Source organism: Nicotiana sylvestris, chromosome 9 (genome assembly GCF_000393655.2).
Source record: "Nicotiana sylvestris chromosome 9, ASM39365v2, whole genome shotgun sequence".
NCBI classification, from domain to species: Eukaryota; Viridiplantae; Streptophyta; class Magnoliopsida; order Solanales; family Solanaceae; genus Nicotiana; species Nicotiana sylvestris.
Window position 1 is genome coordinate 62,050,557 of NC_091065.1, and position 11,180 is coordinate 62,061,736.

Consider the following 11,180-nt stretch of genomic DNA (forward strand, 5'->3'; position numbering starts at 1 on the left):
ATTGCCTCTAGTTTTGCAACTGGAGCAAAAGTCTCATCATAATTTATGCCTTCCTCTTGACTGTAACCTTGGACCACCAATATCGCCTTGTTTCTTCTAACTGTTCCATCTTTATCAAGTTTGTTTCTGAAGACCCATTTTGTACCAATAACTGATCTGTCATTGGGTCTTGGAACTAGATGCCAAACTTGACTTCTCTCAAACTGATTGAGTTCATCTTGCATTGTATTCACCCAATCTGCATCCTGCAAAACCTCAACAACATTTTTAGGTTAAATAAGAGATAAAAAGGCATCAAAAACATACAGATTCTTTAATTGTGATCTAGTTTTGACTCCAAATGTTGGATCAATGATAATATTCTCAATAGGATGAGAACTTTGATACTTGTGAGGTTTTACAACCAACTGGTTTCTGCTAGATGTTTCTCCCATGTTCTGTTGCTGAGGAATAGGGTCATGAACAGGTTCTTTTAGGGGATTTATTTCAATTCCTCTTTGATCAGTCCCTCCTGTCAGGTTGCCCTGGATGGAAGAACCTGTTCCATCACCTGTTCCTTCTTTTGGTGCCACTTTGACTTGTGCTGAGGCTTCAGTCAAATCCTTTACCAATCCAATGGCTTCATCTTCATGTTCCTGTCTCTCAGAAAGAATGTTAGTTTCATCAAATACTACATGTACACTTTCTTCTACACACAAAGTTCTTTTATTGAACACTTTATATGCTTTGCTATGTGAAGAATACCCCAAGAATACTCTCTCATCACTTATGGGATCAAACTTATCTAGGGAGTCTTTTCCATTATTGTGCACAATGCACTTGCATCCAAATGTCCTAAGATGGGATATATTTGGTTTTCTCCCTTTAAGTAACTCATAGGGAGTCTTCTATACAAAAGGTCTAGTCATGCATCTATTGATAATGTAACATGCAGTGTTTACAGCCTCTGCCTAGAAGCTATGGGGCAGTTTACTAGAAAGAAGCATAGTCCTAGCCATGTCTTCAAGAGTCCTGTTCTTTCTTTCAACTACTCCGTTTTGTTGAGGGGTCCTAGGGGCATAGAAGTTATGAACTATACCATTTTCATCACAAAATTCAGCAAACTTAGCATTTTCAAATTCAGTTCTATGATCAGACCTAATTGATGCACGTTGATTTCCTAATTGTTTCTGAGTTTTTCTAACAAAGGTAGTGAACATGTCAAATGTTTCATCTTTAGATGTTAGAAATGGTACCCAGGTAAATCTAGAATAATCATCAACAAGTACCATTACATATTTCTTTCCTCCTCTGCTCATGGTTCTCATTGGACCACAGAGATCCATATGGACCAGTTCCAATGACTTGGTTGTGCTTACCATTTTCTTGCTTTTGAGAGATGATCTTACATGCTTACCCCTTGCACATGCCTCACAAACTTTGTCTTCTTTAAACTTGATGTTGGGTAACCCTATCACCAAGTCCGTGGAGACCAATTTATTTAGCTGATTCAGACTGGCATGACCAAGTCTTTTGTGCCACAGGAGGGGATCATTATCCAGCACACTTAGGCAGGTTAGTTCATTTTCTGAGAGAGTAGACAAATCTACAATGTAAATATTGTTAACTCTTTTTCCATGCAAAATAATCTTGTCAGTGGTAAGGTTAATCACAAAGCATTTAGTAGAGGTGAATGCTACAAGGTTACCTCTGTCACATAGTTGTAACACACTGATCAGGCTGTATTTCAAGCCATTTATCAAGTAGGCATTCTCAATGGTGTGAGAGTCTGTCTTACCTACCTTTCTAACCCCAATGATCTTACTTTTCTTCCTATTTCCAAAGGAGACATTGCCTCCCCTTAAGTCCTTAAGTGAAAGGAATTGGTTCTTGCTTCCGGTCATATATTTTGAGCAACCACTATCCATGTACCATATTTGGCTGCTTCCCTTCACTTGGACCTGCAAAAAGAAATCGGGGGTTAGTCTTAGGAACCCAAACTAGTTTGGGTCCCTTTCTATGGGCAAAGGGATAAATCAGATTCCTTCTAGCCCACCCAGGCAGCCTATTTTTTTCTTGAACAAAAGTTTTGTTCTTTTGACTGGCCTTTTCTTTTGCATTACATTCATTTTTGTAATGGCCAGTCTTGCCACAATGTGTGCAAATTTTGTTCTCAAGAAAAGTGAGGTACTTGCTTTTATGATCCCACTTAGGTGTTTGAGTCCCATAACCAAGTCCTCTTTTGTTGCTACTGTGATGTTCTTGTAGCCAGGAGAGTTCATCAGAAGCCTTGTTCCATTTGCAAGTTCTGTCTAGTTCATGTTTTACCTTCCCTAGATCTTCTTTTAATACTCTTATCAGCTCATCTTTCCTGTACAACTCATCCTTCATTTTTCCTAAGTTTTTTCTAGGGTGAGATGTGTGTGATCAGCTTTCTTCTTTCCTGTTCCTAGTTTTAGTTTTAAGTTCTCAAACCTAAGGTCTAGGACACTAGTGTCAAGTTCAAGAACCTGGTTCTTCAACTCAGTATTTTCACTTCCACTCTCATTAGCCCTAGACTCTAGATTTTTGCACTTGGTTTTTAGGATCATACATTCCCTAGATAGCTCTTCCTTCTCATTGTTAATTATCTCAGACTCATCAATGAAGTCTAGCAGTAGCTTAGACAACCTTTCTTTAGACAGGAATTTAATCTTGTCTTTGAGATGAAGAATACTTACCTCTTGTTCATCATCTGATTCTCCGATGGCCATAAGTGCTTGTTCATCTCCAGCTTCATCTTTTGAGTCCTCATCTGATGTTTCTCCCCAGGCAGCAATCATAGCCTTTGTTGATCCTTTGTTCCTTTTTGGTTGAACCTTTTCCTTCTTCCAATTCCTTCGTTCAGCCCTTTCCTTCTTCCACTCAATTTCCCATTGAGGGCAATTCTTGATCATGTGATCAGTCTTACCACACTTGTAGCAACCCTCATTGGTCTGTTTCTCAAGAACCCTTGGATTGTTGAAGGTTGTACCTCTTGAAGAACCCTTTCCTCTCATCAGGTACTTTTTGAAATCTCTTGTGATCATATCTATTTCATCATCCTCCAGATCTGAACCTTCAGCAATTCTGAAAGCCAGACTTCTTTCCTTCTTTGGTGCATCCATTTTCATGGTTTGCCTTCTCAGTTCATAGGTAGTAAGGTTTCCAATTAGTTCATCCAGCTTGAGGTTAGCAATGTTCTTTGATTCCTGAATAGCAGTAATTTTGCTTTCCCAAGAGATTGGCAGAACCCTTGTCAAAATCTTCTCAACTTTGTCTTCTTCAAGAATAATCCTTCCAAGAAACTTAAGTTTATTTTGTCAGTGTGGTAAACCTTGTATACATATCTTGGATGGTTTCTCCTTTATTCATGGTGAAATTCTCATACTGAGAATACAACAGTGTTTCTCTGGACCTCTTCACTTGAGGTGTTCCTTCATGAGCCACTTGCAAAGTGTCCCAGATTTCCTTAGCAGTGGTACAACTTTGAATTCTATTGTACTCATCTAGACCTAGTCCACACACAAGCCATTTCTTGGCCTTGGTATTCTTCTCCCACTTCTTCAGGTCTTCAGCAGTCAGCTCTTGTCTTTGGCACATCCACTCCTTCAACATTCTTCTTAGTAGTTACTAGAGGACCATCAGTGACTATGTCCCAGAGTTCATAGTATTCTCCTATGATGTGATCCCCCATCCTATTCTTCCACCAAGAATAGTACTGACCATTGAAAAATGGAGGCCTAGTAGTGGATTGCCCTTCCTAGTTCCCAGGTGGTGCACTCATGTTGATCTTTTCCTAAGGTGTTAGCCTCTTCAAGAATAACCCGCTCTGATACCAATTGATATTCTAAATGTCAATACCACACAAGAGGGGGGGAGGTGATTTGTGTGGTACCCAATTTTTGCTCTAGAAGAACCTGATTCTTCTAGGTGTTCTAACTACTACTGTTTGCGGAATAAAAAGTACATAAAATAAAGAACACAGAGATTTTTACGTGGAAAACACCTGGCTCAAAGGGTGAAAAAACCACGACCTACTACTCAGTAGGATTTTACCAAACTTCCATTAAAATCACTGAGCCAAAACAACATTTACAAAAACTCTTTGTAAACCTAAGGATTAACTCTAATCTCTTGTAGCACACAACCTCAACTATTGCGACAACTTCAAGTTAGCTTATAACTTGAACACTCAAAGTAGCTAATACAATTGCTTCTATGAAAGCTGAAAGGTACAACTTTAAACCACCTACTACAATTGAACTAGAATAAGAAAAAATACAATGGAACTGGTTCTTCTATCTCGTTCAAGTAACTTCAGGAGTGCACACTCAAATATTACATAAATTGCTTGCAAAATTACCTTGCTCTTTTGCTTTCAATTTAGTTTAACTTTTGCGTTTATGCAATACCTGTAAAAGAGAACAATCACTGTTATTTAATAGGTCAGAAATTAGAGTTTGATTGGGACTCAATTTCTGATCTTCTATCGTAGTTGAGTCCTTGATCTAACACTCTCTTTATCCGGATTGTGTTCTCTTCATATAAGGAGACTTTCTCCCCTTATCCAATATGCAACCTTTTCGATCAGATTGGGAGATATTGCTGCTTGATCAGTAGGACTTATCTCCTTCACGTGTATCTCACATGTGTAGGTTGATCATGACAGTGCTTCACAAGATGGACTTGGTCCATGACTGAGTTCATTTGTCATTCTTCAAAACTTCACCTATTCTTGGGCCAACAACCTGGAATAATCATCCACTAGTGTGAGAAATTACTTCTTCCCATCATGAGTAGGTGTCCTATAGGGACCCCAAACATCAGCATGAAGAAAATAAAAACATGCAGTAGCAACATAAGTACTAAGAGGAAATGAAAGTCTTGTTTGCTTAGCAAGAGGACAAACAATATTGCTTAGTCTCACTATTACACTTTAAATGTTGAAAATAATTTAGCTTTCTCAGAACATCAATTGGCACAAAACCTAACCTCCTACGCCACAGAGATACATTTGATCTATCATACTTTATTGTATTTACAAAGGATCTTCCAACATCTGACTTGTTATTTTTTCCTCCACTTGCTTGGTCTTTGTTGCCTGATATTTAGATGTAGAGACCTTCATACTCTCTACCAATCCCCTCACTTTCCCATTGAAGAGATCCTGGAAAAGGCAAAAGTCAGGATAGAACAAAGTTAAGCACCTAAGCTCCTTTTTTAATTTTGAAACAGACAAGAGGTTATATTTGAAATTTGGTATGTCTAACACATTGTTAATTTTCTGGCCTTGTAGCATACTTGCAGATCCTGTATGCCTTACACTTGCTATTCTTCCTGCAGGAAGGTGTACTTTTCCAATACTGGATTCATCAACAGCTTTAGATTCTTCTAGAACTTTAAGACTCTTTACCATGTGATTAGAAGCACCTGTATTAACTATCAATCTAACCTTAGCTTCAATAACTATAGAGGGTGAGATCATACCTGCATATATAGCATTACTTGGTTAATAACCTTGGCTTGTAGAGGTGACACTAGACTTGCCTAACAAATGCAACATCTAATTGTACTGATCAACAATAAACTGTGGTACTCCTGCAATTACTCCTTGACCACCCTAACTAGTTGAAGTAAGGCTACTCTGCTGAGAATGTCCTGCACAATTAGCTGTAGCCTCAAAGCCTCCATTAGTAGAACCAATACTAATATGAGCCCTTGTGTATTGACAAGCATTGTTAGGTCCAGTCTTCTTTTTTGGCTTGAAGTCTGCAGGATAGCCATGAAGCTTGTAGCAAATATTTGTTGTGTGACCCTCGTAATTGCAATAGTCACAAAACAGATTATTCTTCTTAGGCTTATACCTAGTGGAAGCTTGAGGAGTTCCTTTTCCACTAAACATAGCTATTCCTTCATTTACTGCAGAAGTTTGAGCAAAGTTGGCCATGGATATTCTACTCTCTTTTGCTATTATCATAGCATAGGCTTTGTTTATAGTTGGAGTAGGACTCATCATCATAATCTGGTTGCTAGATTGTGAATAAGTCTCATTCAAGCCCATCAAAAATTGCAATAGCCTGTGATTGCCAAAATGTTCTGCATATCTCTTTGAGTCCTCACGGCCACAGCCAGGACAAGGCATGAGTGCATCAAACTCTGCCCAAAGCTCCTTTAACTTTGAAAAATACACTGACACTGATGAAATGCCCTAAGATAGAGTAGCACTTTGTCTGTGTAGAAACAAAATTCTGGATCCATTTACTTTGTCAAAACTTTCTCTAAGATCAGCCCACACCTTCTGTGCACTAGATGTATACACCATGCCACTTAGAAACTCATTACTAACTGGGTTCATGATCCATGACAAGATTATGACATTACATTTTTCCCACAATTCATGTAAAGAAGAGGGAAATTTATCCTTAGTGTATCTACCATCAACAAACCCTAACTTGCTCTTGCTCAGTAGACTGACTCTCATAGATCTATTCCATAGGGCATAATTTTCATGTCCAGTTAGCTTAATTGAGATAAGAGAGCTACTTGGAGTATCACATGGTTGAAGGAACAATGGGTGATGTTGATTGATGACTACAGAAGCTGTGAATCCCTCTGGAAGTCTAATGTTCAAATTAGTTGTGTCCGAACCCCTAGGTGAGCTGTTTTTCTCTATCGCCATTTATGATCAAATCAAACTTAGTGAATTGATTCACTAGGAACATATATTCTACTGCTCTAAGACAATTCAAACCCCAACTCGAATGAATTAATAACGGGCAGAGATGAAAGAAGAATTGAGTTGTATTAACTAAGAAGTGGTTCGATTGAGCTTGATAGTTGCGAGAACGATGCAACTTGAATCGATTACGTCGGCTCTGATACCATGTTAAGGGATTGAGATCACCATAATTGCAGAGAAGCTCAAGGAAGAAGGAAGAAGGAAATGGAATTCTAGTGTTCCATTGATTTTCGGATAACCAACAAGAGGTGTACATACTCTGATATATACACAACTAACCGACTACAACTTTCTTAACTTACAGCTACAACTATATAATTGGACAGCTGGCTAACTAACTAACTCTAACCACCCACTTAACACTATCCCAACACACTTCTTAGTGATATCACTAAAGATTTTAACAGTCATGCACTTGAAGAAGAAAAAAATGTCGAACAAAACCAAGTAAAGCTGCTATATATGTTAGTGTTACAAAGTACACTTACCGTATCCTTTTCTCACTCAGCTTAGATATTTAACGAAGTTGCAGAATTAAAGATGGAAGAGCGTCGAGCTAGCACTTTGAGCCCGTATAGAGTACACAGAAAACACATTAACGGTAACATGTAAGACAACCTAGGACATTGCTTAATACATATTGTTTCATTGTTATCAAACATTAAAGTAGTACATACTACACAGAATCGATGGCCATAATGGTGCTTAAATTCATAGGTGTGATGTACTTGTCAGAACCAGAATAAATTGTTTTAACAATGATTTTGTTCGCCTTTTCTGATGGATGGAAAGGATCCCAAAACGCATATTCTTCTCTGTTGGGGCATAGATTTGATGCAGCTGTGCATAGTCCAATTCCATTGTAAGGCCCTTGTCCACAACATGCTATCTTTGATGTAACAAAACCTGTTCAATATATATATGATTTATCCATATAAACTTTGTTCATTAGTCAATTTAATTTGCTTAAAAGATTATCTTATAATATGCTTTGATTTACATGAAGGATTTAACTTCTATAAATTGATAGTGCAAATTTGTTTTTACACTATCAAGTTACCTAAAAGATAATTACAGTTAATTATCTTTAAAATTGAAAATTTTAACCTAAAAATAAGCCAGATTACCTCTTAAAAAATGTTTATAATGCACTGATAGTGTTGCATTACCAATATATACAAGTTAAATCCTTAAAATTTAAGGATTTGAGTTATATACACTAACTAACAGCATAATTTTTTTCAGATCTTTAGGTTTAACCTCTTGTGACACGTTAGTTACTATATTTGACTTTATTTTTTAAATATTTTACACTATATGCAGAAAAAAAAAAAAAGCATACCGAAGGCTTTGGGATTGTTAATGAAGTCGTTCTGCATTTCCATGGCATTAACAGCAACAAAGATATCAGAGCCAAGTTCTTGATTGAGACGTTTAATCATTTGGACAAGGAGTGGGTTGAAAGCTGCTGCGGCTTGCTGAGGTTCCTTTGCACATTCCCCATTTGAGCTCCTCGTTGCTAGCTCTGCTGGGACACAACCCAATGGTCCAGTTCCTGTCACTAGCACTCTTCGACCTCCCAGATCATGTAGTCTCTGCACATGCATAATTATTGATTAACAATTTCTACTACATTATCAAGAGAGAAAAAAAAGCCCATTTTCCTCTCCCTTTTTTGGCTTAGAGAACGAGTTCAAAATGACTAATGCTTTTTTATGTTTAGCATCTAATGGTGGATAATAGACAGTTTTTTTACACCATCAAGTTAGGTTATCCGCAATGAGTATAAGTTATATATACCATCAAGGTAAAGAATTTTTATACTATCATGTACGTGATTCAAAGGAAATCTATCTTAAGATGTGAAATTTATAACCTTGAAAATAACGTAACATAAAAGTGACATGATATTATAAAAATTCTTTACACTGATGGTGTATGTTTCTTAAATTTATATGCAAAAATAGCTAGGTTGTTTGTTTATAACAAACATAATCTGATAACATGGAAAATAAAGTAAGTAACCAGCTATAGCATATTAAATTACACTAATAGTGTAAAAGTTCTCTATATGCATATTTTTTAAACTCTGATATTTTTAGGTAAAAAAATGAGGAAAGAACTCCAGTTCGTTACTCAATCTTTTACGTTACAAAAGAGTAAAAGACAGATCCTTGGTAAAAAGCTGAAATGGAAGGTAGTCAAGATAGACGACTTAAACTTGCGAAAACAATTAAATATTGTCAAAAGACGTCCAATAATTTGGCATTTGGCACTGATTCTTGTCTTATTAAGTAGTAATTAATTCATTACCTTCAAGATCTTGCGGTACTTAGTGACAAGGTAACGAGAGTAATCCTGAATGTTGTATTGAATACGTCTGGCAGAAACTGGTGTGAGGAAGTAGTTGTTGACATAGTCATTGCCACCCAGGGTGATGAGGATAAGCGCATTATTCACTAGCCTCTGAGTTTCTTCTGCTCCTATTAGAGCACTCACCCGCTGCTGGTATTGTTGAAACAACTCTAGTTGCCTCGGCATTCTTATTATATTCGCCTATTATATACATTAGCAAACCCAAATTAGATTTATTTTAATTAACAAAGTTAAGAGCAAATATAAATTAACTAAACATGTTGTAACATTACGTTTTTCAATAATAGCTAATGAAGGAATTCAGACACACACGTGATATTTTACACAACTTTTTGATCTTTTTCTTGTTGCATGCATGCTAGACAACCTTTTTTTTTCTTTCTTTCTTTCCTTGTGGTGTCTCAAGACGTCTCCTGAAAATTCGTAGTAAATTCATTTGTTTGCAAGATTAAAAAAAGTGTGTAAACCATATTAAAATTGGAAGCTGATAATTTGGGGGAGTGATCTCTCTCATGTTGCCTCTTCAATATCAAACTTCGAGGGGAAATATCCATCTGATTAGTGATTATAATATGTTAAAGTGCATCTATAGTGTAAGAACATTTTACTCTAGCCGTGTACATAAGTTATTAAATTTGTTTTTTAAAACGGTAAAACCACTTCCCCATTTATGATAGAGAGTATCAATTCTGCTATGCTCGTTTTCTCTCAAAAGCCAAAAAGGACTTGAAAAATAACATGCAGAATATTTGGACTTACAAATTGAATCCCAGTATCGTTAAGAATTCCGATTCCAGCAGAAGCAAAATTTGCTCCCACCAGCAACTTATCTCCTGTAAGCGCAGGGTCCAAGTACGGCAATGTTGGCTCAGCACCAAGCTGTTGGCCTATCCATTCACATTTCCATAATAAAAAGAATTAGTAAAAGATTTTGGGTCCGTCTTGGTAAGCTGACCCTAAATAACCGATAAGCTTAAAGTGTTTGAAAGTGAACTATGTGTTTTTATCAAGTGCTAAAACTAATAATAAAAGTTGATGTGTTTGGGTAGAAAAGTATTGATGACTAAAATATTCTTAAAATTTTTAACAAAAATTACTAAAAGTATTTCTACAAAGAAAAGGAAAAAAGAAGGATATGGAGTGAAGAGCAAGTTCAGACTTGTGCTTTTGAAAAGGTATATTGAGAATTAAAAAAAAAATATTAATTAGAATCAATAGTAGCACACTTGATACACTTGATGAAACCAAAAGTACTTATAAGGTGAAAAATCATAACTTGGCTAACCAACTTTTGGGTTAATTTGACTATTTTTAGTTTATAAACACTTAACTTATAAGCACTATGTGTTTATGAAACCCGTAAATAAGCCAAAATATGATTATAAACTAGTTTGACAAGGTTATTGGACCATGTCAAATAACCTTACTGTCACACAAAGATTAAAGAAGGAAGTCTAACACTCACTTATAAGATCAGGAATGTTGAAGCCATTGGAGAAACGGCCAGTAGGACGGTGAGTGGGATAATCAACGCCGTAAGGTGGAGAATCAGCTCGTGCAGAAGTTGCCAAGTAGTTATTGTTGCCATTGTCAACAAGAGAATCACCAAACACAAAGAAAGCACGAGGAGCACCCTCAGTGTATGTTACAAAATTTGCAGTAACCATGGCTAGGAAAATTGGCACGGTGGTAGCAAAACCTAAATTAGCCATTGGGAACTACTACTTGAAAGTGTATGTGTGTGTAGGGAAATGCTTAACGCAAATGAATGAGTACTGAGGCATTTATTTATACAGGTGGTATTGGATTTTTTTTTCCCCGTAGTTGGTTGAAGCATAATAAATAGGCAGCTTTCCAAAAGCACGAGAGTGCGTAAACTCTGGGACTAACTGGGCAAAAGAACAAGCTTTAACAACTGCTTTTACGACCTTCTTTGGAGTAATTACTTCGTGTCTGTACCATGTTATTGGCAATTGAGCATATAGCAAGCTGCAAGCACTTTATAGTTGTATAGGGTAAAAATATGCTATGCTAAGTAATTACATGAGAGAGTGACTAGTGGAGC

General features: G+C 36.8%; 2 protein-coding genes across 2 annotated transcripts; both read right to left on the reverse strand.

Moving 5' to 3' along the window:
• Positions 1–4,401: 4,401 nt before the first annotated feature.
• Positions 4,402–6,679, reverse strand: LOC138877661 (uncharacterized). The gene is made up of 5 exons (XM_070157288.1): positions 6,263–6,679; positions 5,626–6,208; positions 5,302–5,487; positions 5,123–5,167; positions 4,402–4,412 (listed from the first exon to the last, which is right to left on the reverse strand). The coding sequence occupies exons 1-5, from the start codon at positions 6,677–6,679 to the stop codon at positions 4,402–4,404; spliced, it is 1,242 nt and encodes a 413-aa protein (XP_070013389.1).
• A 493-nt stretch (positions 6,680–7,172) lies between these two features.
• Positions 7,173–10,885, reverse strand: LOC104217856 (GDSL esterase/lipase At4g28780-like). The gene is made up of 5 exons (XM_009768186.2): positions 10,581–10,885; positions 9,875–10,002; positions 9,053–9,295; positions 8,082–8,334; positions 7,173–7,645 (listed from the first exon to the last, which is right to left on the reverse strand). The coding sequence occupies exons 1-5, from the start codon at positions 10,825–10,827 to the stop codon at positions 7,416–7,418; spliced, it is 1,101 nt and encodes a 366-aa protein (XP_009766488.1). The 5' UTR covers positions 10,828–10,885; the 3' UTR covers positions 7,173–7,415.
• Between the last annotated feature and the right edge of the window lie 295 nt (positions 10,886–11,180).